The following is a 27544-nucleotide window of genomic DNA, read 5'->3' as shown; positions in this document are numbered from 1 at the left end:
TAGAGACCTCTGATGATTCTCATTACTTGTCTTTGTAACAAGATACTTAAAAAAGAATATGTGGCAAACAAAGGGAAATACCAGTTCTACTAAAGAAATCTCTGCTCTCCCTGACCTCTCCCATACTTTTAAACATGAATTTGGATTTTCTGTAGTGTTCTCTTCCCCTACGCACCCAGCTTAAAAAAAAAATAGAAGTGCTCCTGAATTCCTACCAATCTTTGTTCTGGAAAACAATTTTAAGTGACTTTAAGTTCAAGTTTTTATTCATCCTGCAAATACTTACTGAGCCTTACTATGTGTTGGGCCCTGTGCTTCATCTAGGGAGTTGACTAATACGTGTTGGATATGGTCAGAAAGGCAAAAACATTATATTGGTAGAGTTGAGAGTGTGAAGAGAAGAGGGAGGACCTCAGGCGAGGGAATATTACTTGAGCAGGGCTTAGAAGGGTGAGCAGAAGGTTAGCAGAACTGAGAGAGCTTGGCGCATGCTGAATTACCTAGGTAGGGTTTTAGGGAAGGGCGGGTATTAGGTACCTTTGAGGACCAGCAGGTTGTGCAGTTTGGCTGACAAACCACAAGCACAGTGAGCCAGGAGGAGTCCCAAGTTGGTATGAGTTAAACAAGACTTTTAGCTTTTTTTTTTGGTAGTTGAGTGGTAGAGAGCCCTTTAAGGTTTTTAAGCCGGAGAGTAACTCAGTGAGGTTGGAACATAGGAATATTTGCCTGTTGGCTGCTTTGAGAGACACAAGGAGACCAAGGTAGTAGTTCAAGTGAGAAGAAAGAAATTCTCAGCTTAGGGTGATGGCAGGTAGGCAAGGGAAAGAAAAAACATGAGCTAAATTTATGGAATTTGGCTGTGTTAGGGACAGTATACTAGAAAGAGTCAAAGTTTGTGTGTGTTTATATCAACTGAAAATGTAATTGACTGTGTTGAGTCCAAGATGCGTCCAGAATTGAATAGCTGGTAATGGAAAGAAGCTGATTTTGCAAGGCCCTGTGAGGGCAGGTGCAGCCTTCTCTCTCTCTGCATACACTGTTCCCCAGTTTTAGGCACCATGCTCAATAAAGGTTCGTGGAAGGAATGACTTGGGTGGATTTCTTTGTGGGGCCTAAATGAGTTTACCATTGGAGCAGAACCATCAGATGATTTAGAGAGGGTCAAGCTAACCTGGATTTGAATCCTGACTTGGCAATTTCTAGCTATGTGATCTTGAGCAAGTTACTGAATCTTTCAGTTTCCTCATCTGCAAGATGTAGTGATAACAACACTGTCTCTTGGGATATAATATGATTATTCACATCAACTGAGTGAATGAATGCATATAAAATATTTAACCTAGCATCTGGTATATACATGAGATAAATGATCCTCAGGCATTGGCTGTTGTTACTTATGGGGAGTGTTGATGTCAGCTTGTGATTGGCAGAAAAGTAATGATGAGTTGTCAGCAGGGGGTGGGAGGAGAGTAGTAGTCTGTGAGTCCTTGAGGGCCTCAACTTGGAGTGGCAGAGGGAGTAGGAGTGAGGCAGTTTAGGGAAAGCTCCTATGAGCTCCTATGAAAGAAGTGAGAGAAGGAATGGTAAAGGAGAAAGACCAGGTCAGTGATAACAGGAGGGGACCTGAAAAGTTCAATATCAGCTGTCCCAGACAAGGAGAATGAGTCAGTGTGGAAAGTACCAAATTCAGAGAGGTCAGGGAGGGTGAGAACTGAGACTGGACATTGAGTTTGGTTGTTCAGAAAGACCCTGACCAACTGTTAAAGAAGAAGTTGCAGGAGTGCAGAAGCTGGGTTACCTGTGGTTAAGGAAAGCATCAAGGAAAAAGGAAGATTCTTTGGGCTAAAGAAGAGCTGATTGTCTCAGTAGAGGAAGGGATGAAAGGCAAGATTTCTAAAATACATTCAAGACAGTATGGCTTTTAAGTTTGCACTGGTAAAAACATGTACAAGCCCACCACACCGCAGTTTCTTGTTGTCCAAGTGAGCAGTCTCTCTGAGATAGACGTTCAGTGCTCAATCTTTAAGGTCCTGGTGCAAAAGCATTGGTATGGTGGCATATATAGTTATAAATGAATAAAATGTAATATATAATGTAAACAAATACTAATTTAAGACAATGAAATACAGTCATGTGTTGCTTACTGACAGGGATGTTTTGATAAATGTGTCATTAGGTGATTGTCATTGTGCAGACATCATAGAGTGTACTTACACAAACCTAGAGGGGATAGCCTACTATACACTTAGGCTACGTGGTATAGCCTGTGGTTCCTAGGGGACAAACCTGTAAGCATGTTACTGTACTGAATATTTCAGGTGTTTGTAACACAATGATATTTGTGTGTCTAAACATAGAAAAATAGTAAAAATCTGGTATTATGGGATCGCCGTTGTATATGTGCTTTGTCGTTGGTCAAAATGTTGTTGCCCAGCACACGACTGTACATTATAACCAACACTTAATGAGTTCTGTGGGCAAGCAGCGTTGTAAGTACTTTCGTCAGTATTATCTCATTTAATCCTCCCAGCAACCCTATGAGGTATAGGTGCTATTGTTCTCATTCTATAGCCGAGGAGGGCTAGGTAACTTGCCTAGAGTCACACAGCTGGTAAACGGTAGAGCCAGGACTAAATACCAGGCAGTCCAATACTGCAGAGCCCATTCTGTTAACAGCCATATTCTGCTGCTTGCTTTATTTTGTTGCTGAATTGCTTTGAATTGCAAATGGCATTAGATGTAATCTTTGATGAAACAGGAATGTACTAAAGGGAGGAAAATTAAACATGAAGGAAAGGGCTGGTGGTTGCTGATGGAGCAGTGTTTCCCAGAGAGTAGGCAGGACTAGGATCAAGAGTGCAGGTAGAGGGTCAGTCATTGAACATTACCCCACTTGAGTTTTAGGAGAGGAGGAAGAGAGGGTTGGCAAAAATATGGAGAAAGAAAGGTTAGGGATTTTGCAGGAGGGAGAGAAAGGTAGATAATACTAGAAGATACTTCGAGGTGGTGAGAGAGACCGCCATCCATCATGAGAATTATCCAGAGGATTTTTGAAAATGGTCTCCACTAATAGTTTGATGAGATTTAGTAGTCCTATTAGAGTAGAGGGCCTGCATGAGCTAGCGTTAGGATGGGACGTTCATTCACCCTGACAGACTTCCAAAGCACCCTTTGATGGAGCTGCAAAGGTCACACTTTCCAAGGAGAGGGCTATATTTTGGTTAGTTGCTGATCTGCTGCCACAAGTGGAGATGAACAGACATAGAAGGTTGAGGAAAGAGTCATGTTGTCTTTTTTCTTTGTGAAGATGTCCCAGGCTTACAGGGCAAAGAAACACAAAGCAGATGAAAGAATAAAGGAAATAGAGACATTTTGAATTTGAGGGGTGTTGAGCCATGAATGGCACATACCTGCATAGCTCCCGAGTCAGACCTATTCAAGGCTTTCCAGAAATCAGATACATCATGTAAAAGTAGTGCTTCTCAAATTATCTGTAGGGAAGGACTCTTTTTGTTGTTAAGGTTGTGAACTGTTTCCATTTTATAAAATATCGTATGATAACAAATGAATTGGAAAATTAATTAAAAACAAAGACATGAAGAGTGCAAACCCAATTTGTTTTCTGTTACTAGACTCAACAGGCACAAGATTGTTCTGTGAAATTGTTGAAGTTTCTAAGTGTCTGCTTTTGATTTCTGAAATTAGCTCTTCGTGGACTCCTTACATACCCAGAAGCAACAGTGGTCCTCACTTTGCCTAATACTGGTGGAGAATTTAATGGCAGCTCCCTGATAAGACCCTGGCTTGTTTACGGAGTTCCCATTCCCTGAGCTCTTCCCAGAGCGCCTAGCCCAGTGCACAGCACATTGTGGATACTCATCAAATAAGTGCCCGCTAAATGATCCCTTGAATAGATGACTTTCGAATGCAGGATGAAATTAAATTAGTGTGATAGCAAGTCTCTCAAAAAGAAGTTAATTAAAATGTATTCATTCACATGGTGGTAGGCTGAACTGAAGCAAAATGTGTTTTACCTTGTTTGGCAATTTTCAAAAACCACATCTTCGTAGATTTCAAAAACCTTAGTTCCCAGGATGCCACCATTTGTCCCTTGTGCTGTGTACGCACTAACCTCAGCCACAGTTCATCTTTTGGTTTTAGATTGTGTCAGCAGCTAAGGTGTGTGGAGCTGCCAGTGAGTCACCGTCAGTGAAGAGCCTCCGCTTGCTTGTTGCTGATCAAGACTTTTCCTTTAAAGCTGGCCAGTGGTAAGTGACTGTTCTGTGTTCCAAGTGTGTATGTTTAAGAAGGTGCCATCAGATGGAAGGGGATTATTTTTTCTTCTGGAAAAGACTTCTTTGGCTAGCCATTCCCTTGAGGAAGAGGAGTTCTAAATCATATCTCCTCAAGGTGAGTCTTTGTTGGCGCAGAAGATCTGATTCCTTTCCTGGCCTCAGAGCCCACTTGGGTTTTGAGCCCGTGGCTCCTTCAGTCATATATGAAAATTGCTGTCTTGAGTTTTCTACGTTGAAATAAAGCTAGTTCTGGCCCATGGAACTGACAGCTCTGATAATTAACACTCTTCAGGAATGGCTGCTAACAGATTGCACTTCAGTAATCTAATCTCCTTGAGTTACATGTTGCAGGAGATTTCATAGGTTTTTAAAAGGTAGTCTTCTTTGTGTCCAATGCAGAGTAAACAAAGTATCCTGAAGAGAAGAGGAACTAGTGACGTCATCACAGGGCTCACTACCCTCTTGACTGAATTCTTCTATCATACGTACCTTATCTGGGTTGAATTTAAATACTTTGCCTAATTTGTTATTAGGATTCCCCAATCAGGCCCAGCTCCCCAGAACCCCCACACAAATCATAAGTCTGTCCCATTTGACTCGGTACTGATGAGCATGCTGCCTGGGTAACAGCTCAGCTGTCTCCCTTTCCCTCCGAGTGGGGCCTCCCTGAGCTTCAATTAAGTTCAGTTGTAAAGAAAGCAACTTGAATTTCCCTAGGAAAGGTGTGTTTGGGTGTGTGTGTCCTTTATTTAAATAAAGCATTCATTTCTAAATGGATTTTTGGCCTGTCAGTCTTAATAGTGTTTCTTAGGAGTCACTTGACTAATTTTGGCAGTCCATCTGGAAATGTGGTTTTGTTAGAAGGAGGATGTGTGATAATAGCAAGTGTGATAATAGCAAGAGTTCGCAGTCTTGTGTGTTAATAGTTTGCCTTTGAATTTAGAACTAGAAAACAAGATGCTGATTGCAATAATTTGGGTTTGTGAAGCAATTTGCTGCAATCTTTGCACATGTTCGATGATACACATTAAATGCATTTTGCCCGTTTTAGGGGGTGGGCAACATATTTACCCTTCAAAAATGGTTTAGCAGTCATTATATTGAAAAGTGGAAACTTTAATTGTAATGATCTGGTTTTCCATATTTCCTTTCTGTGGAAGTGTTTGTGTACTGTGCACAGCACTGTCTCTCTGCTTTCGACTCTGAATCCTGCCAAGACTCAGACCCAGCCTCCTGGTTAGGAAAAGCCTGTGCATTGGTTATTGTGCTGCCACTGTGGTGTGCCTGCAAATGTATTGCACTTGCTAACCTCAGTTACCTGATAAGAAAATGTCCTCATTCCCTAGTGATATTTTTAAAAACAGAGGCCTACTGTGATTCTCAAGATGAAATGATTTGGGTTTGGTGTCATGTATACATCCCAATGAATGGATTTGGCCATTTCACTGAATTTAGGCCTCGTTTTAGTCTGTGTCTGTCAGACTTCTTCGGAGGTCGGACTTGGGGGATAAGGATCGCTGGCTGGTAGTGGTGACGCTTTCCCCCCAGGTGTTGATCAGCATTCATTCCAGGCCCCTGGGCCCTCCTCTTTCAACAGATTGTACCCTTACCATTGATTTATGGTTCCAGGGGTTTTGAGTTCCTTTTGATATTTGACCTTATGGTTACAGAATGGCCATTTTACTGAGATTGGCAGTGTCTGTCCCTTCCATGCTGTTGCTTGGATGGCTTTGTGCTCTAGGCTCTCTCAGACCATCAGCTTGGTAGTAACTGCCATGTGGCACTTTGGAGAAGAAGGCAAGGATTAGGGAGAGGGAGTGAGAATGTGGCTGCCATGCAGTTTCTGATGTTAGGATTATCAGACTAGAGAGCTGCTAGAAATCAAGGAGAGGGTTGCTGTCGGGCTTATCTTTGGGGTAAGAGATAGGGCCATGATTCCACATCTCTGAAGTTTTGACTAGTGGCTTCCTCTGACACCTACCAAACTCTGAGAATGAGGTTCCAGGCGCAGCTCTAAATAAATGAATGTTGTCTGTGACTAGCTGGAGCTTTGGCCACAGATCCCCATGTAGACACCTTCGGCATAGATCAGATGTAGGCCTCAAGGGGCTCTTTTTGCACTACACTGTGTTCTTACTGGGCCTTGCAGAGAGGACTGGTTCCTGTGGCAAGAAACCAGTTCCAAGAACTCTAGCAATCCAATTCTGAGAGAAAGGCCAAAGGCAGAACCACCTCAAAACATTTCTCACGTGATCAGGGTTGAACTTCTTGGTTCATCTTACTAGTAGGCCTACCACTTGTTAGCTCCTTGGTGAGGCCTGCCCTTGACCAGGATTCCTCTCTCTTGGGATGGAAAGATTGGCACTCGCTCTTGGGTCTGGAGCATGCCACCACTAGTCCTCACACAGTGTGCAGCTGCCCTGAGTTTCTAGATTCACATTTGGCTGTGGTGCTCACCGCCTGCCTCCGGCGTTGGTTATGCTACTGTGGGTAGCAGTGTGTTGTCGCTTAGTGCCCTAGAGACTGCTCAGCTCACATGCTTGCTTTCTACCAGCTAGCTCTGTGATGTGGTCAGTTTCCTTATTTGTCTGGGCTTCAGTTCTCATATCTTCAAAGGGGGAACAGTAGTATTCCTATGTTTTGGGATAATTAAAGTGTTTAGCATAATGCCTAATGTTAACTTTATTTGTTTGAGTTTAGCTTTTGTCATTGCTAATAAGTATTTCATTCAATCAGTTAGATCTTATGTGCTGATAAGGCCTAGGGGACAGATTCCAGTTCTTCTCTCCTTGGTCAGTTTCCCTGCAGTGAACCTGTTGATTGGAAGAGCGGCAGGCCAGGCAGGAGTGGGGGCTCATCACCACGGTGTCATCACTGATGCCCCAGTCAGTACTCAGTCCACACTTGGCTGGTTATAGCATGCCTCCTGAGGGGAGCTAAGGCCAAAGCATTTTCACAGAGTGGAGGGAATTCCTGGTCTTAGTGTGTGTGACTTTCTACAAGGTAACATAAGTTTAGATGCTAGAAAGTAACTTTGAGCCCTACTGAGAGAAAGAGGACACCAAGAAGAAACATTAGAGGAGCAAGATTAGAGACATACGACTTTACCCCTACCCTTGAGCAGGGCTGCCACACTGTAGATAGATGACATCCTTACAGCCTACACGACCATGTGTGGCAGCCCTGATTCTCACAGGACTACACGTAACACAGCACTGTATTCCTTGGCATCTTTTTTCAAACTGTGTTCTCCCCCATTGCTTATCTGGTGAGCACTGTGTGTCTTTTAAGACTGTTTAAAGGGCATCTCTTCTGTGAAGTCTTTCTTAATTCCCCTACTCCTGGTAGAATTGACTCCTCCTTCCTCTGCCTTGCCCCGCTATGCTAAGCAGATTTTATCATTGTCCATTTAATTGTATGTATTTGTTAATTTTCCTCCTCTTAGAGTGGGTTCATTGAGGGCAGGAACTAAGACATACATGCATCTTTGTACCTCTAGCCAGTACCACAGTGCCTGTATATGGTAGAAAGGTGCTCTCCTTGATATTTGGATTAGGTGAATGAGTGAGGGGCTCTGAGAACTGCAGGAAAGGACTAAAGAGTTCTGGGATCTCATAGTATAGCTGCTGTGTGCTTGGCACTGGGGCTCCCTTTGTGCACAGGACCCGGCTGCCTGGTGTGTCATGGTTGGATGTGGACATCCACTGCTTTACTGCGCACCTAGGCTCCTTCTGCGTACACTCACTCATTGGGTATATAGTAAGGGCTTTAACTCATGGCTCCACGAGTGCTCATCCTGCAAAGGACATTTTTAAAGGTGTGTATTTAAAGTTTAATTCTTTCTTGGATAGATGTTTTACGAAATATGTATTGTACATATTTTCTTAAATCCATTCGGATGAAGTTTTTATATAACTTAAATTCTGTATTTTTTAATGAAGAAGTCCTTTTTTCCCCAAAGGTAGCTCTCCAGAGTTACTAGAGAAGAGAGTTCCCTTTCATTCAACTGAGAGAATGGTCATCATCAGCATTGAGCAGCAGAGGGCACTGTAGTTCAGGAGATGAAGCAGCAAAAGTAGCTCATTAATGTGTTTATTTTTTAAACATGGATATGATGGAGATTTTTGTATACCTCCTCTGTGATAGCATATAGCAACTGTGTTAACAAATGCTAACGATAGTCTTTTAAATTTTTATCTTGTCAGAAATGAAAAGAAAGTTAAAGTACTCATGGAAAAGAGTCAAGTGAAAATAGGTTAAAGTTGGCTGAAGACCTTTTCTGGAGCACTTCCAATCCAGAACTGGTTTTTAAAGACTTATAATAAATGACTGGAAATGTAAGGCCATAGACTGCAGGAGAATATTTTTTTAAGGTCATAGATCAGATTAGAGAACATCTTGTGTTTTTCTTTTAGGCCTGTATGTAGGTAAGCAACTGGTGAAGGATGATACTTTTTGCTGTTGTGATGGCTGTGAAATGCCTAGATTAAATGTTTATGTTTCCCGGATATGGGGATGAGAATTTTTTGTGGTTCTGTGTTCCAATACATATTTCTTGGCATGTGACTAGGTTTATTGCACTTCCTAGAATCCTCACCAAAAAAGGGTTTCTGTGGCATAGAATTATTGAAAGCTTGAAACCCAGGAGTTCTAGACTATAGGATGTGGTTAGAAGAAAAGAAGGAAATGTTAAGACTTGTGTAACTCAAAGGCCATATCAGCCTATTAAGTCTGTCAAATGCTAGTGGGAGAGTTTTTGTTGCTTTTCTTGCCACTTTTTTCATACTTTTTAAAACTTAAAAAGATTGTTATGTTGAGATATATTCATATAAAATTCAAACATTTAAAGTGTACAATTCAGAGGTTTTAGTATATTAACAGAGTTGTGCACCTATCAGCGTAGTCACGTTTAGAACATTTTTACCCAGAAAGAAACTCTGTAATGATTATTATTCATTCCCCATCCTCCTGCCTGGCTTAGAGACCACTAATCTATTGTGTCTTTGTGGATTTGTCTCTTATGGACATTTTATACCAGTGGAATCATACAGTACAGCATGTGGTCTTGTGATTTGCTTCTTTCACTTAACATGATTTCAGGGTTCATCTCTGTTGTAGCCTATATCAGTACTTCATTCTATGCCACATTTTGTTTATATCTTCAGCTGATGGACATTTAGATTGTTTCCACTTTGGGGCTATTGTGAATAATGCTGCCATGAACATTCGTATATAAGTTTTTGAGTGGACATACAGGTTCACCTATCTTGGGTCTAAACCTAGGTGTGGAATTGTTGGGTCATATGCTAACTGTGTTTAACATTTTCAGGAACTACTAAATTGTTTTCTAGAGTGGCTGTGCCATTTTACATTCCCACCAGCAATGTGTAAGTGTTCTTATTTCTCCAGACCCTAACACTATTGTTTGTCTCTTTGATTATAGCCATCCAAGTGGGTGTGAAGTGGCAGCTCATTATGATTTTGACTTACATTGCCCTAATGACTATTGATGTTGAACATCTCTTCATGTGCTTATTAGCGATTTATATATCTTCTTCGAAGAAATATTAATTAAAAGTATTTTGCCCATTTTTTATTTGATTATCTCTTTATTACTGAGTTGTAAGACTTCTTTATATAATCTGAATGCAAGTGCCTTAATATTAATAGATACACTATTCAAAAATATTTTTTCCCATTATGTAGATTGTCTTCTGAACTTTCTCTCTCTTTTTTTTTTTTTTTTTTTTTTTAAGATGGAGTCTCACTCTGTCGCCTAGGCTGGAGTGCAGTGGCGTGATCTCAGTTCACTGCTACCTCTGCCTCCCGGGTTCAAGTGATTCTCCTACCTCAGCCTCCCACGTAGCTGGGACTACAGGTGCGTGTGCCACCATGCCCAGCTAATTTTTGTATTTTTAGTAGATATGGGGTTTTACCATGTTGGCCAAGCTGGTCTCGAACTCCTGACCTCAGGTGATCCGCCCACCTCGGCCTCCCAAATTGCTGGAATTTGTATAGGCATGAGCCACTGCGCCCGGCCCTGACTTTCTTGATAATAACATTTGTAGCACAGAGTGTTAAATTTTGGTGAAATCTGTTTCTCTATTTTTTTTCCAACCTTTTTGGTTTGGGGTCATATCTAAGAAGCCATTGCCATGAAGTTTTACTCCTGTGTTTTCTTCTAAGAGTTTATTGTTTTAGCTCTTACATTTAAGTTTCTACTCTAATTTTTGTATATTTTGTGAGATAGGGGTCCAGATTCATTATTTGTATGTGGTTATTCAGTTCTCCCAGTGACACTGTTGAATAGACTGTTCTTTTACCATTAAATTGCTTCTAATTTTTGTATATGTTGTGAGATAGGGGTCCAAATTCATTCTTTGTATGTGGTTATTCAGTTCTCCCAGTGCCACTGTTGAGTAGACTGTTCTTTTGCCATTAAATTGCTTTGGCACTCTTGTCAAAAATCAATTCACCATCAATTTAAGGCTTTATTTCTGGACATTCCATTCTTTTCCATTGATCTACATGTCTATCCTTATGTCAGTACAACAGTGTCTTCATTACTGCAGCTTTGTAGTAACTTTTGAAATCAGGACTGTGAGTCCTACAAATGTAAACTTCTTTTTCAAGATTGTTTTGATGATTATGGGTTCCTCAAATTTCCATATGAATTTTATGATCAACTTGTCAATTTCTACAATGAAACCACCTAGGGTTTTAGTAGGTATTGCATTGAATCTGTGGATCAATTTGAGGAGTATTGCCATCTTAGCAATATTAAGTCTTCCGTGCCATGAACATGGGATATGCTTCCATTTACTTAGATCTTTTTTCCAGTGGTGTTTTATAGTTTTTATTGTATAAGTCTTACACTTATTTTGTTAAATTTATTCCCAGTTATTTTATTCTTTTTTATGCTATTATAAGTGTAATTGGTTTTCTAAATTTCACTTTTGGATTGTTCATTGCTAGTGTATAGAGATACAGTTGATTTTTGTCTGTTGATCTTGTATCCTGCAAACTTATTTGAATTTATTAGTTCTAATATCTTTTTAGTGAATACATTAGTATTTTCTATATGTGACAGCATACCATCTGCAGCTTCCACCTCTGCAATCTGAATGCCTTTTATTTCATTTTCTTGTTTACTTACTTTGGCTAGAACGTACAATGTTGAGTTGGAGTGGTAAAAATAGACATCCTTATCTTGTTTCTTTTGGGGGGGAAACTTTCAGCCTTTCACCAGTAAGTAAGATGTTTGTTGTTCTGAATACCTTTTATTTCATTTTCTTGTTTACTCACCTTGGCTAGAACCTCTAGTACAATGTTGAGTTGGAGTGGTGAAAAGTAGACATCCTTATCTTGTGTCTCTTAGCGGGGAAACTTTCAGCGTTTCACCATTAAGTAGGATGTTAGGTATGGGTCTTTTGTATGCCCTTTATCAGGTTGAGAAAGTTCCCAACTATTCCTAATTTTTGAGTATTTTTGTTATGAAAAAGTGTTGGATTTTGTCAGATGTCTTTTCTCTTGACTACTGAGATGATCATATGGGTTTTTTCATTTATTCTACTGAATGGTGTATTATATTTATTTATTTTCAGATGTTAAACCAACCTTGTATTCCTGGAATTTTTGTACCTAAATTCAGAAGGGATACTGGTCTGTAGTTTTCTTTCAATGTCTTTGTCTGGCTTTGGTATGGGGGTAATACTGACCTCATAAAATGAGTGGGGAAGTGTTCTCTTCTGTTTTTAGAATAGATTTTGAAGGATTAGTATTAATTTTTAAATGTCTGGCAGAACTTACCAGGATGCCATCTGGACTTGAGCCTTTCTTTCTTTTTTTTTTTTTTCTTGATATGGAGTTTTGCTCTTGTTGCCCAGGCTGGAGTACAATGGCGCAATCTTGGCTCACTGCTTCTGCCTCCCAGGTTCCAGTGATTCTCCTGCCTCAGCTTCCCAGGTAGCTGGGATTACAGGCATGCACCCCTATGCATGGCTAATATTTTGTATTTTTTTTTAGTAGAGATGGGGTTTCACCATATTGGTCAGGCTAGTCTCAAACTCCTAACCTCAGAGGATCCACCTACCTTGGCCTCCCAAAGTGCTGGGATTATAGGCGTGAGCCACCACGCCTGGCCTGGGCCTGAGCTTTTCTTTGTGGGAAGTTTTTAAAATTATTAACTCAATCGTTTAACTTGTTAGGAGTCTGCTCAAATTTTCTTTCTTCTTGAGTCAAATTTGGTAGTTTATGTCATTTTAGGAAATTTTTGCATTTCATGTAAGTTAGCTAATTTTTTGGCATATAGTTGTTCATAGAATTCCTTTATAATTCTTTTTATTTCTATAAGCCTTTGTGATGATGTCTCTTCTTTTATTCTTGATTTTAGTAATTTTTTCCTAGTCTGTTAAAGGTTTATCAATTTTGTTTAACTTACCAATTTTTAAAATGGCTTCAACAATAATCATTTATTTGGCTTTCCTTTTAGGGTTGATTTTTTTATTCCAGGAGTCTCTGTGGTTGGTGGGTTTTCAATATGCTCCAGTCCCAGACTGCTAGAACAAGAGAGAATGATAGAATTGGCAGTGAAATATACAAACCACCCTCCTGCCCTCTGGGTTCACAATACGGTAAGCAAACTGCCTGTTTAAACTCGATGATCTGGGAATCTCTGCCACCCACAAAATTTGTGTTAAGTTCATTCGATTCACCTAAGAAACCTGGGCTTGAATAAAAGGGTACGTGCCCACAAAGAGCTTCTAAGAAAGGTCAAAGAAATTTTGATGCATTAAGTATGAGTCAGAGACTTTGGGACCTGGAGATATTTTCTGGGTCACCAAATGGTATTCAGTTGAATACTGCTTTAGAATTAAAATATTTTATATTTTAGACAAGTTCTAAAAAGTTGGCTCTTTGTGTCATATAAATGGTAAATCTATAAATCAGATTATTTTGTCTTAACCATCCTAAATAAAGGGAATTAAATTATTCTGTCATTTTTGGAGGGGAAGCTATCTGATTACATAGTACTGCTTCTTCCCAGAGGTGAGCACAGCTAAATCCACGGTGCCATTGCCTCTCCGTTTCAGTGTCTGGAAAGCTCTTCACTTGGGATTCTGAGAGAGAATCCAATTTGACTGCTGTTAATAACCCTTACTTCACCACAGGGCTCAACACAATCCTAAAGAAGCTGCCTGTCATTACCGACTAGAACGCTGATAACAAAGAATGAGCTCAGAGCAGATCAGTTACTTGTTGTCTTAGTTTTTGACCTTTCTATCCTTTTCACTTTTTGCCTTTTCTATCATTTTCCTTTTCCTTTCACTTTCTCTTCTTTACAAGAGTGTCTTCTATATTTACCAACAACCTCTATCCCATCCCAGGCATTTTCTTACCTTCTTTACCAAAAACACATACCAGTACAAATATGGCTTCAAACACAGCATTTTCCTGTTTCCTGGAAATCATTGAGAATCAACAAAGGAAAAAGAAAACAAAAAGTCTATTTTCAGCAAAACTTGGAAACACACTCTAGTATATTTTTAAACGTTGCAGAGAATTTTGGGGTTTCTGTAGGAGCCACATGGAAATAAGTAGAGGAGAGAGGCCAAGAATAGCATATTTCATAGAGCATCAACAAAAATACATGAGGGAGTGGGGTGGGAGTTACAGCTCTTGTCTGCGAAAGAGAGTATGGAAACACAGTTGAGTTTTGTGGCTGTAGAAGGCCCACCCAGACGCAGCAAGGTTCAGTTAGGAGAGAAAGCATGCAAAGAATCACACAGACAAACCATGTTTGTAGGAACTAATATGTCCTGTAGTAGCTGAAGAGAACTTCTGTGTTGTGAAAACCAGCTAGCTTAGGATGCTCTCTGGCCCGTCCCCCAATATGGGACCCTCTTGCAAACAGTCCAAAAAAAAAGCTCAGTTCATTTCAATCACACGAAAGAAATCAAAGAAGACATGGGTAAATAGAGAGATGTACTGTGTTCGTAGATTGGAAAACTCAACATAGTAAAGAAGTTAGTTCTCCTTAAATTGATTTATAGATTTAACCTAACACTAATCAGACTCTCAACAGGATTTTTTTATAGATATGGACAAAGTGATTTTAAAATTTGTATGGAACAAAAAATAGCTAAAACGATTTTGAAAAAGAAGAATAAAGTGAGAAGAATCACATTAATCAAATAAGGCTAAGATAAAGCTACAGCATTCAAAACAGTATGGTATTGGTGAAAGGAGAGACACATCAAATAATGTAACAAAATAAAGAGCTCAGAAATAGATGGACATATATGGTCACTTAATTTTTGACAAAGGTGCTAGATTCAGTGGAAAAATTGAATGGCAAAAGGATAACCTTTTCAACAAATAGTTCAGGAACAATTTTGCATCTAGATGCAAACAACAAAAAACCTTCAACCTAAATGTAAACCTCATGCTTTATATTCAGAATTAACTCAAAATGGGTTGTAGATCTAAATGTAAAACATGGTACTATAAAAGTTCTGGAAGAAAACAGGAGATATTTGGAACTTGAGAGTAGGTAAAATTCTTAAGCACAATACCAAAAGCAAGATCCATCAAAGAAAAGATTGATGATAGGACATGGTCAAAATTAAAACTTTTTCTACAAAAGGCATTTAACACAATTTAAAAGCAAGCTACAGACTGGGAGAAAATATTTACAATCAGATATCTAACAAAGGGCTTGAATTTAGAATATATAAAGAAATCTCAAAAGTCAACAAAAAGAAAACAAGCAACAATGATTTTTTTAAATGGACAAAGGATTGAATAGACATTTCACTAAAAAAGGATATGAGGATGGCAAGTAAGCAATGAAAGGTATTCAAACATCATTAACCCTGAGGGAAATGTAAATTAAAACTATATGTGGTGGGATACCACTACAGATGCAGTCCAGTGTCTAAAATTAAAAATATTGACAATACCAAGTGCTGGCAAGGATGTGGAGCAACTGAAACTCTCATATATTGCTTATATTGCTAGTGGGAATGCAAAATAGTGCAGTCAATCTGGAAAGCGTTTTAGCAGTTTTGTATAAAGTTAAACATACACTTAACATATGATCCAGCATTACCACTTCTGAGGGTCTTAGAGAAGTGAAGGATGTGTTTATATAAAAGCGTAGCATGAATATTTATAGCAGTTCTACTCATAATTATTTAAAACTTTTAGAAACAACCCAAATGTCCCTCAGCAGGTGAATGGATAACCTGTGATATATTCATACAAGGGACTATTAAAGAGATGAATTATTGATGCACACAACAATGTGGGCGAATCTCAGAGGCATTCTGTTGAATGCAAGGAGGCAGTCCCAAAAGGTTACATACTGTAAAATCCCATTTTTGTCATATTCTGGAAGACATAGATATAATGATGGGAAACAAATCAGTGGTTGACTGGGGTTGAGATGACTGTAAAAGTAGGATCGATAGCACAGGGGAATATTTTCAGGGGGTGATAGAACTAGTATATGTTTTGATTTTGATGGTTGTTACCCAGATCTATATGTGTGTTAAAATTAATAGAACCGTATACCAAAAGAAAAAGATATCTGTTAAGGAAATTTTTAAAATAATTGTTTAAAAATGTGCAGGAGCAACACAATATATTCTTGTGGTTTACACATCAAGTTATGTCTGTCCAGGATAACCCCCAGATGCCTGTGTAGGCATTTCCATTGTAAATGTGTCCTGTCACATTTTCACCCTGCAACCTTCTGAGTCTCTCTGTCAGTGTGGCCTCAGCTGCCTCATTCCTTTTTGGATTCTCTGTGGATTTTCCATTCATTACTGGCTCTAGGCTGCTCCTGGAGGTGCTGAAATACGCTGCTGGGGTGAGAGCAACGAGGTGTCCGCATGCCCCTTGCTCAGAGTTGAAATAAGCATAGCCATGCCAGCTCCTAGTGCCATGAACATCTCCCCATCCTCCCTGTTATCCTTAGCTTCTCAGGCAACTTGGCCTGGTCCCGGTCCACAGCTTCCTGCTTGATTTCATGCCTCATTGGCATTTCAGTGAAGGAACTTATTCCTACAGGCTGTGGAAAATCTCAAAGTGATATTGCTTGAATGCACATCCTAATTCTAGTGCCTGCTCTACTCTACCCAGTGGGAGTTGCAGACAGCCTTTATGAAGTCAGATTTTTCTTGGAACTGTTTTCAGGTGGCTATTTTCCTCCTGAGGATTTGTCTTATTAAGCCATTATAGTGGACAATGGAGGCGCGTGAGTGTCTGGGTGGCAGCAGGCTGCACCGTTGAGACATGGAATGAAGTGCCATAAATGTCTTCCTTTATTTTATCTGCTTTGGCTCAAGCTCTTGGCAGAGTAAAGGGTTCTAGACAGCTATTGTGTGCTTAGCTCCAGTTGCTGTGGAAAGGTTGTTTATTTCACAAGTAGAAAATCTATACCAAAATTAGATACATTGCTGTGTAATTGAAAGTAATGTCCTTTTACTCACTTACATATTACAGTGTACAGTACTTTGAGTCTTGTGTTCATGTTACCCTCGCAGTTTTTATTAATCAACAAAAAGACACAGGTGGCTTTTAATTCTTCCCAGGTGCTACCAAATCAGAAGACAGACCTCCTGAAGATTATTTTGTGTCAAGGATAATACAGGCTTCTTGAGTATTATCTTCCCCTGGGGCACATTTTCTTGCCAACTTTAGAGTTGAAAATACTCTGGTTTCTAAAAACAAGAACCTAGAGGCTTTCTTTTTTGTCATTACTAAGCATGCCAGAGATGGCCATTGGAGAAAATTATTTCAGTCTCTTTCACTCTGATTCTTATAGATAAAGAGAGAACTGCACAGGCAAGCAAGAGAGGGAGGGAAAGAGGATATAGGAGATGAAATTCATTGTCATCTTTAGGCAGAGCCTCTTGTATCTTAAATTCTATTTTTGAGACTTAAAAGAATATTTTAAAGCACTTTGGTAGCCACTGTGGCAATTCCTAGATTTTAGTTATTCCTAACTGAATGTTCCCTTGCTGCTAATTTCTTTTGTCAAAAACGAAAACCCACTTATCACCATTCATGTAAAAATCTCCCACATATTTAAAATAGTTAAGTGCAGACATTTTTCCCCGAGAGAAAGGGTATCCATTCATTTAACAGTTCTTTACCAAAAAAGACATGTTTTTGTGAATTCAAATAATTTTCGTTTTTCTTAGATATTCTCTAAATTTAACTCATCTTTAACTTGCAGAGCCCAAATGAAAGTCATGTCCAGAAGTACTTACTGCTCACCTGACATGCAAGGTGCCAAGCTGTGAATGCTAAGGGTTTGGTTCTCAAAAAGCATGTGATGTGTTATTACTTCTTAGGAGGGGATTCATTTAGTTGATTTATGCCAGGAACATGTAATGGGAGAAATCTACGCTCTTAATATAAGTTTCTTTATTCCTGGAATCTGTTTTTTAGTGACAGAGAAGCAGGAAGCTGGTATCGCCAACACTTTTTGTTTTGTGACAGCTGCAACGACCAAAATTCCTTCTTAGAGCTGGATACTAGCGAGTTCCCCCTACTGTGAGTCAGTCCATGTTCAGACCAACCCTGTGAGATGGGCAGTGCAGGTGCTGGCACCCGTTTTTCAGGAGTGGCAGCAGAGGCTCAGAATTTAAGGGACTTGCTGGATTTCATAGGGGCCATGATTAAAATTCAGTCTTTTGACTCCTAGATCAGTGGTTTTTTTCCAAACAAGGGGTTACCAACTCTGTCAGATCCAATGCCCCTTTCTAGAACTGTCCTGAAATGAAAATCATAGTTAATGTAATGTACCCATAGTTTTTTTTAATAACATAATTCTCTAACTATAATACAAAGGAGGAATAAACAAAAGTGATCCATAATCAAAGAATATGTATTTTAAAACACAAATGGTTAGGCAGATCTAACTTGAAGATAGAATGAAGTAATCAGATGCCATGCCTAAACATAGAATCACCATGAATACACTGTCTACAGATGCAGGTGATAAAGATGTGTTGTGTGGGTGACACATGTCACTAACTGGAATGTGATTTTCCAGAACATTGAACATGCTTGGTCAAGTTCTGAACACAACAAAGTGCAATCTACATTGTGGCTACTGAGTTTATTTGTAAAATGAGCTAGGGTCTAGTCTTAGATCATTATAAACCAGTTTTCACCTATAAGAATGTCTTTTGGGCCATTCACAAGTCATTGTGCAGGACAGTCTTGTGCATTGTAGATAATGGTGTGCTGGCAAACCAGCTATCTGAATTTATCTGAGTTGTATCATTTGCTGATTTCTGTGCTGTAAGTACTCCTACAATGGCTGATTTCAAACTACCAGTAGAAACTTTCTTACAAAATTCCTGTAGAATTGACCACCAGGTTAGTAGGAGCCAGCTCTGGGAAACCATGAATTTTGTAGGATCTCTAGCGTCTCTGGCCCTGCCCTCTAAATGCCAGTTGGATTCCCCAAATCATTGTGACAATAAAAAATGTCATCACAAGTTTCCCAAACACGTTCATCAGAAGCAATAGCATCCCCACTGAGAAAAACAGTACATGCAACTCTGATGGTATTACAGGCATAAGTGACCTCACCAAATAGTAGGTGCTTTATCTAGATAGGTCTATGTGATACTCCCTGGTACGAAGCCTCTGGCTGCCTGTTCTTGTTTCTCTAGGGAGAAGGGAACAGCACTGAACAGTATTGCAGGGCTGGTCTAAGCCTGTAGAGCTGGTCTGGCTTTGCCTTACTGAGGATCAAGAGGGAGCACCAGTACTTACACTTTTCAGCCTTGATGAACCCAGGGTAGACAGTCTAGTGACATTTGCCACATCCTGTTTCTCAGCTTTGGTTAGAACACAGAAACACAACTCAGATAAAGGAGACCCATGCTTCAGAGCCGTCCCCTGCCTTTGAGTCCATTGCCTCTTTCCTCAGTCCAGTTCCTCGCCTAAGAAGTTAACAAATGGTAAAATCACTGAAGCACATCTCCTTTTCTCAGTGTTGGAATGGCTGTTCATTATGGATTATGAAGGTGGATTAGCCTATGGCCTATAAAATGAGCAAGTGGAATTAATTCACAGGGCCTCGGGAAAATTGGGAGCAAGCTATAAAAATAGTCCTAAACACTGATAATACGGGAGATAGACCCAGTTTTATTAAAGTAGAACCTTTGGTTTAAGACCTATGCTACAAAAGACTAAAAGATCTTTTCTTTCCTGCCTTAGTGTACACTTGACTCAGAAGTGGCTGTGAGAGTGGGTGGAGAGTTCTTCTTTGACCCTCAGCCTGCGGATGCCTCTAGAAACCTCGTGTTGATTGCAGGAGGAGTTGGAATTAACCCTCTGCTTTCCATCCTGCGGCACGCAGCAGATCTCCTCAGAGAGCAGGCAAACAAAAGAAGTGGATATGAGATAGGAACAATACAACTATTCTACAGTGCAAAAAATACCAGCGAACTCCTGTTTAAGGTAAAGGAGATATAGCTTGTGTAAGCAAACTTGTGTAGTGGTATTAATTGTTCATGAAAGTTTTTTCTCTAGGTTCTGTTTTCTCTGCAGAGGTTCAAACAAAAGGCTTGGCAAGGTTTAATCATGCTCAAATGAGAACTAACCAACACATCTTACCCAAGACAAGTAAAACTGCTAATGTTGAGTGGGCCACCAGTTAAGTGACAGGAAAGGGTAGGTTTTGATGGGATGGAATCTGGAGGTTAGATGAACAGAAAAGTCACAAGGGTCCTGAGATTCCACTCAAGAGACCTACAGTGTACTGGTGTATCACAGGGGTAGGTAAGACTTAGGCAGTTTGGACCCAGCTGGGTAAATGAAACCCCCGTCACTTGCATCTGTTTAAACTAAGTGCATTTGATGAAGAAAGCTTTCACTGGGGATTGCTTTGCAGCTGCAGGAATGAACAAAAGAACAGAAACAGTTAAAGACACAACTGTGGTCAGTGAAACTGCTGCTTAATTGCCAATGCTTGAGAAAAAGGAAAAAGAAAAAACTCCCGGAGAGTTGGTAATATGCTTGTTAGCATATTCAGATTTCAATTAAAGCCAAATAGCCCTCTGTAGTCTGAATGCTCTGGCCTGCTAGGCTGCAAACAATATCTCTCTAAGTAGAGAGCAAGAGCAGCAGACGTGTGCAGAATGGGAGTCGAGGTTCAGCGTCAGTGGTTGTGCACATCTGTTTTGATTTTTAAAAATTGTAGTGTGACCAAATATGTTTGACATTCCAGAAAAATATCCTTGATTTAGTAAATGAATTTCCTGAGAAGATTGCATGCAGTTTGCATGTTACAAAACAGACTACACAAATCAGTGCAGAACTCAAGCCGTACATCACGGGTGAGTCCCCTAAAGATATTTTGACTATCTCCATGCAGTTATTTGATAGACACACCAGTTGGTTGAGCGTAGATGCTTTATTGTTGGAAGTTGCTGGCTGGGAATGTCACTATCTGGGGAATTGGGGTGATTCCTCATGGAAAAATAGATATTTAGTTGGATTTACTCATTATATACAGGTTTCCTATTGCCTATGTTAAAAGTGTACTTTTCACACTTTTTAAGGGGCCTTTGCATCATCACTGTAGTATACTTACAAATAATTTATATTCCAGATTTGGCTGAATTGATTCCATTTGCCATTAATGGTCATTTAAACAACTCATAATTTCCTCTGAAAGGATTTTTATAAAACAGTTACTTCCTTTGCTGAAGGCAGTTTGTATCTCCATCAAAGACCACCAGTAAGCTAGCTGGCCCTTTCTGCAGAATGCGTTACGATGAGCGTCCCACTTTGCTTGCTTAGGTTTAGGAAGTCTGGAGATGCACTCTGCTTGGGTCTGGCCCCAGAGGCCAACAGGAGCTGTCCTATGAATGTCTTAAGAAGACTAGACTCACTGAGCTTGCAAATAAACACTGTAGCTGAATTGTGGTTAGTCCTTCCTCATTTGCTGATACAACCATGTCTGGCTTAATTTGGTGTTTATTCTGGTTTTTGGTAGAAGGAAGAATAACGGAGAAGGAGATAAGAGATCATATTTCAAAAGAGACTTTGTTCTATATTTGTGGCCCACCTCCAATGACAGACTTTTTCTCCAAGCAACTGGAAAACCACCATGTATCCAAAGAACACATTTGCTTTGAGAAGTGGTGGTAGGAGGCAGACACAGAAAAGATAAAGAGGTGAGATCTATTCAGGAGATCTCCTGTCCTTTGTGGCATGATTAATTTTTTTTTTATCTCTACTTGAGTTGTCTTATTTTTTAAGGCTGTAAACGTATTGACCAGCTGGATAAAAGCCAGCTGGCAGACTTAAATGATAAACTTTTTGCAAAGACCTCAGTGATCAAACTGTTTTTTACTACACTGATTTTCTTTTATTAACAACGATTTAATTGTCTCATGATGTACCATGATTGGTCAATATAGATTTTTCTTTTGTCTTTAGACAAAAAAATATATATATATACTTATGTTTAATCATAGGAACATGTGATTTTGAGTGTAAAATGTGGGCTAGCTTTAAACTATTTGACAACCATCTATATATCTTATGTTTAATAAAATTATAATTTAAGTACAATCTTATTTTACTTTGAAAATTCTTTTTAATGCCTTTGTTTACTGTACTATGGCTTACAGTCTTATTTGGTACATCAGAGTTAAGTTTGGACATGGAAAATTGTTAGGAAAACTGCTTTAGGGAGTTAAATATCCAGCATATTTGCTTTTTTGTTAATGAATATAGTAAGTGTGTATCCTAATTGTTAGTTTCTTCTTAAATGAAACCCTTTCTGTGTCTTGGCTGTCTGCCTTAATGCTGTAGGAGGCAGCTTCTTGCTTGGGACAAAGGCATTGGTGGTTGAATCCATGTTGGTGGTTGTTCCATGTTGAATCTGCCTTCAGTACCTGGGCTGGCTGTCTATGGAAATGTACTTAGCATTGATTAGGGGGTAGAGGGCTGTTTCTAAATCCTGCTTTTTTACTTTTATTTCACTCATTTGCCAGAGTTGTTCTTGGCACCAGCAGCTCCTTAACATATAGTTGTTGAAATGACTGAAAGAAAGCAACTGATGTTTTAACTCCTTGCTAAGTCTGAGATTGGGAGGCAGTCCCCTAGAGTGGATACAGAGAATGGTGGAGCCTCATCCCAAAGCTGCTCTGATGAAACTGCTAGAAAGCAGATTGTAGTTCTTTGTTTAGATTTTTAAAAATCCAAAAGAAGTCCTGACTGAGGCCAGGCCATTCCTTTTATGACAAGTAGTCCTGGGCCCACAGTTGCCTGCATAGAGATCACAGGAGGGTGAAGGGAGCCTGGGAAGAAGGACAGATGAGTGCTGGAGACCTAGGAGCTCCAGTTGAGATTCTGTTCTGGAGCTGATGAGAGAAGACAGGTTACCCTTTCTTATCTTTGTTATTGCAGGCCTCCCAGGGACTTCTGGGCTTGAACTCACATGATTCATGGGACCTGAAGATGACTCTAGCTTCTGCCCAGTTTTGAGTTTTGTCAAGTTTTAAGCAGAGATCATTTGTCAACCATTTTGATCCCAGATTTGAATTTGGGGAGGGAGGAGCCTTTGACCTGATGGGAATATCATAATCCATTCAAGGAAATGGTCATCAGTACCTCAGAGGTGAAGGAAATATGTGAAGCTCTGGGCCACTACAAGGAGCCCTGACTTATCAGTTGGCCCCAAAGTGCCCAGGCTGAGGACATAGAAGCATGATGAGATGCGAGGATGTGGGATTATCAAGGGGCACTTCTAACAACTGGTGAAGGCAGTCGGCGGGGGAGGACACCTAAAGGTATGGGGAAAGTACGTAACCCAGGCCTCTTTGCATCAGAGTAGAGGTGCAAGGTGAGCATCTCCAGTGCAGCATGGAATGGGAGGATTGGGAGGTGTTGCCTGCTGCCTCTGTTTGACCAGCACCACGCTGGCTGTGTGCCTGCTATTGTCAGAGAGCAAGGGTCACCTGTCCTGGAGATCCCAGCTCTGCCTGCCACCCTGTTGCTGACTCAGTATTGGCAGAATTGCTGAGATGAGCCTTTGCCTGGAGTGTTCATCCTTTCAGTGCTGTCATTTTGGTGCTAAGCACTGAACAGCATTTTCTGGTCTGGCGGAGAATGTCCTCTTGCTCTTGCCTGCCAGGCCTGTCCTGATCTTTTTGGTACTTAAATTGAGCTAACTTCAGCCAGAGTGACTTGGAATTCATAGTGCAGTGGCTCAGAGTATAGGCTCGAAAGCCCTTGAGCCAGATTGCCTAGGTTCAGATCTCACCTATACTACTTACTAGGTAGATGACCTTGAGCAAGTCACTTAACTGCTGTATGCCTCATTTAAAATTACACACTTAAAACTACATGTAAAAGGGAGATGGTACTGCTACCTACCTACTACCTGATAGGGCTGTTATGGGGATTGAAGGTGATCGTACATGTAAAGTGCTTAGCAAAACACTGCATGAGTGTATTGTCATTATTAATTTGCTATTCCTTGTCCTATTCAGAAAGGATTTCAAGAGGCTAGATGCCTTAGATGTGGTCTAACTTGAAACCTTCATGTGGGTGTGCGTCTGTCTTGTTTATTGCTGTGCCAGGCACAAAATAGGTACTTCATCAATATTTGTTTCATGGGTGAAAGGGCCTGCTCAGAGTTGATGAGCTGGATTAAAGTGACTTCTTAAGGATCCTCTGGCTCTATGAGTTTGAAAAAATGTTTCTTCTTTTGACGTGAGACCCTTTCACAGCCTACTCAAGAGACTAGGTTAATCTGATATTTGTATCTTTCTCAAATTTTATTTATAGTTTTTCAAACATATGACAAAGTAGAGGTAGTAAAATGACTTCTCGTGCATCCATCACCTGGCTTCCATGACTAGCAGCATTCTGTTTTTGTCAGCGCTCAGCTTCTTTGTGGGGGTGTTCTGAAGCTGGTGTATTTTCAAGCAAAGCCTAGAAATTATATCATGTCACCTGTAAATTCTTCAGTATATATTTCTAACAGATACATCACCTCAGCACAACCACAATGCTATCATCATACCTAACACAAGTGACAATGATTCCTTAATACCCTCGAAGACCCTTCTGGGTTGTTTCCTCATGGCCTCAAAAGTCCGAATATTGCATTAGGTTAATGTCTTTTACGTTTATTTTAATTAATGGCACACTCCTTACACTCCTACACTTATACATGGACACTTTTTTCCCCCATGATTCATTTGTTAAAGAAACTGCCTTATTTGTTCTCTAGGCTTTCCCACATTTTGAACCTGGCCTGCTGTATCCTCAGGGTGTTGCTTGAGCCTCTCTCCTCTGTATTTCATGTAAACTGATAATTATATCTAGAACTTGTTTATATTCAGATTCAAGATTTTTTTTGCAAGCCTACATTATAAAGTGGTGTGCTTCCTGTGGCATCACACGAGGCATATAATGTCTGTCCCACTGTTAATGCTGTTAAGATGGATCAGTGGTTTCAGCATTTGTCAGCCTGAATCATCCAATATAATGGTCTTCATCAAACTTTCACCTAATTGTTTTAGCAGCCATTGATCATTGCCAATAGCTATTTTTTCATTAAGGGTTAATTATCCATTTCTCTTATTCTTCCTGCATATATTGTCTGTGATTGCTCCATATAGAACTTTCCCTCATCAGCTTTGATTCCCCTGAAATGAGTCTGTAAAGAAAAGGCAGGATTGATGCTTGATTTATTTCCTTTTATTTAGCAGTTAGCATACTATGTGTTGGTGCCTTAGCAACCTTTAGACGACCAGTGAGATTATTTAAAGTATCATTATGAACTCATGGCTTTTTATACATTTGATTGTTTTCGTCCATTACAGTCAATTTGTTGATGTTCAGCTTGATTTAGGTCGTCCCTGTTGTGTCAGTGGTTCACATTCAATCGTGGTTGATGAGGTTTGGGGCTCTTAACATGTGCAAAAAGTTCTCTAATAAACAGGTAGGAGGAAAAGGAGATGAGTGTGGTGTTAAGAAGCCTCATGAAGAAAGTGTTTCATAGAGGATGGATTGGCTAGCTGTGTCATGCTGCTGATAGGACAGGAAAGATGAGGTCTGATGAGTGATCATTGAGTGGCCATTGATTTGGCAACTGGATGGTCATTGGTGATCTTGATAAGATGGATGGTGGGAGTGAAAACAGTGAAATAGGTTTAGGAGCAATTCAGAGGAAATCAATTATAATGAATATAGATAAATTTTTAAAGAGAAGAAAAAGATGGAATGGTAGCTGGAAAGGGAAGTGGGGTCAAGAGAACATTTATTGTACTTATTGGGTTGTTTTCCTTTTTAAACTTTTTGTTTTGAAGTAATTTTAGATTTACAGAAGAGTTGCAAAGACAGGGTTCCTCTGTATCCTTCTTCCAGCTTCCCCAAATGCTTAACGCAGCTGTGGTATATTTATCAAAACTAGGAAATGAACAGTACAGCTAAGTTGGTACAGTACTATTAACTAAAGCACAGTTTTTGTTTTTTTGTTTTTTTTCAAGATGAGTGAACAGCCTGATTATATGAAAAACCATGACAGAATCATTCAGTGGGACTCAGTTAGGGAAGTGACACCTTTTTCTAGAGGATGATGTATTAACTGTCATTTATTGAGCATCTGCTCTGTGCAGTCACTGAGCTAGACATTGAAGATAGGAAAGTATAAGACAAAGGTTATCTTAGGAGCAAGTTAAATACTTTGGGAAACCACTTATTTTTTTTTTTTTAGTGAGTCTAAGAGTGATGGAAGGTGTCTTCTGGAAATAACTGAGTTACACATTGAAAACATTTCTACAAAATTGAAAGTGGAAATGCTCTGGGGGAAATTTTTTTTGCATCTATCACTGTTTGAAAGAGAAACTATAGCAAATGGATGACTGGGTGAGTCACTGGAATGATGGATCCTAGGGGCCCAGGGGTAGGGGAGTGGGAAAGGCTGCACCCATGCTCTGGGGGGTAGGAGGATTGTTATACTGGACTCACAGCACAGACACATGCGTGCTTTCAGTGCTTGTCAAATGATCCAAGGGCGTGTCTCTCCTATTTTTTTTTTCTGTCTGAATGGAAAACAGCAATTTCCTCCATTCCTGGTTATTGCAGATGATCTGATAATTTAACCTGAGAGCTGTTATTTCATTTTATTTTAAAACTCAAAAGAAGTATACTGTTCTCATCTTAAACAGCAAGATGTCTGGCCTTTAATATTATTCTTTCTTAACATACAATAAGCTAGCAGTGTGGTGATGACATGTAGATACCTCCTAATGTGCCATAAAATTAAGGCATGCATTTTAAAATGTTTTGTGCCCAGGAATCCAAACTTTTATAGTTGTTGAGCAGCCATCTTCATCTGGTCTGTTCTGAATTGTTAAAACCTGCATGAGCTGATCAGCCTAACCTGGCCCCTTCCAGCTCATCCCCATGTCCTATTTTGCTATATTTGAGCTTAACAAGATTTTGTCTCTTCCTTTTTAAAAATTACCTAATAAATATGACCAAAAATTGTTAAATAATTTTTTATTAATTACCTAATAAATGTGACCACAAATATTAAATAAAACTATACAGATTAAAATGCTGAAGTTCTCTTCTCCCCTGTCCTATTCTCTCACCTAGAAGGAACCCCTGTATAAAAAACTTGCTGGGTATCCTTTTAGAGATTTTATGGTATATTAACCTTGTATACATATACAACTATGTGTGCATATACAACTATGTATCTCATTCTTTTAACACACTTCAAATTTTTGATATATACCATAATATACTTAACCATATCTCCATGATGGACATTTAAATTGTTTGGAGTTTTTGGCCATTACAAGCAATATTGCAGTAAACCTGTTTGTATAATTTTTATGCACATACTCCTGTAGAATTACTAGAAGTGCCATTTCTGAATAAACAATTGACTAGTATTGCCAAGTTACCTTATAAATGCCTAATCAGTTTATATTCTAACAGGGTATGAAAGTGCCCATTTCTGGCCAACATTAGATACCCTCAGTCTCATACTTAAGTACTTTTTCCCCTAGTCAGTTAGATGAAAAGTGATTTTTTAAACAATTTTCTGATTGCTCCATAGCATTTTTTTTTTTTTTTTTTTTTTGAGACGGAGTCTCGCTCTGTCGCCCAGGCTGGAGTGCAGTGGCCGGATCTCAGCTCACTGCAAGCTCCGCCTCCCGGGTTCACGCCATTCTCCTGCCTCAGCC

The 27544-nt window shown here is 39.7% G+C and overlaps 2 protein-coding genes across 2 annotated transcripts in view; both read left to right on the top strand.

Moving 5' to 3' along the window:
• GALNT15 (polypeptide N-acetylgalactosaminyltransferase 15) overlaps positions 1-19781 on the top strand; it is a 126744-nt gene extending 106963 nt beyond the window's left edge. The window contains exons 14-16 of the mRNA XM_030933454.1: positions 4162-4268; positions 12787-12928; positions 19539-19781. The gene's annotated coding sequence lies outside the window, so the exon portion shown is untranslated. The remainder of the gene's footprint in view (positions 1-4161; positions 4269-12786; positions 12929-19538) is intronic.
• OXNAD1 (oxidoreductase NAD binding domain containing 1) overlaps positions 1-24007 on the top strand; it is a 35568-nt gene extending 11561 nt beyond the window's left edge. The window contains exons 2-6 of the mRNA XM_030933497.1: positions 4162-4268; positions 12787-12928; positions 19539-19781; positions 20551-20659; positions 21322-24007. Of these exons, the coding sequence (XP_030789357.1) occupies positions 4162-4268; positions 12787-12928; positions 19539-19781; positions 20551-20659; positions 21322-21476 (756 nt within the window). The 3' untranslated portion in view covers positions 21477-24007. The remainder of the gene's footprint in view (positions 1-4161; positions 4269-12786; positions 12929-19538; positions 19782-20550; positions 20660-21321) is intronic.
• Positions 24008-27544: the final 3537 nt, after the last annotated feature.

The sequence above is a fragment of the Rhinopithecus roxellana genome, chromosome 1 (assembly GCF_007565055.1).
Source record: "Rhinopithecus roxellana isolate Shanxi Qingling chromosome 1, ASM756505v1, whole genome shotgun sequence".
Taxonomy (NCBI): domain Eukaryota; kingdom Metazoa; phylum Chordata; class Mammalia; order Primates; family Cercopithecidae; genus Rhinopithecus; species Rhinopithecus roxellana.
The sequence above is the reverse complement of the archived record's forward strand: the minus strand, read 5'-3'. Positions and strand labels throughout refer to the sequence as shown.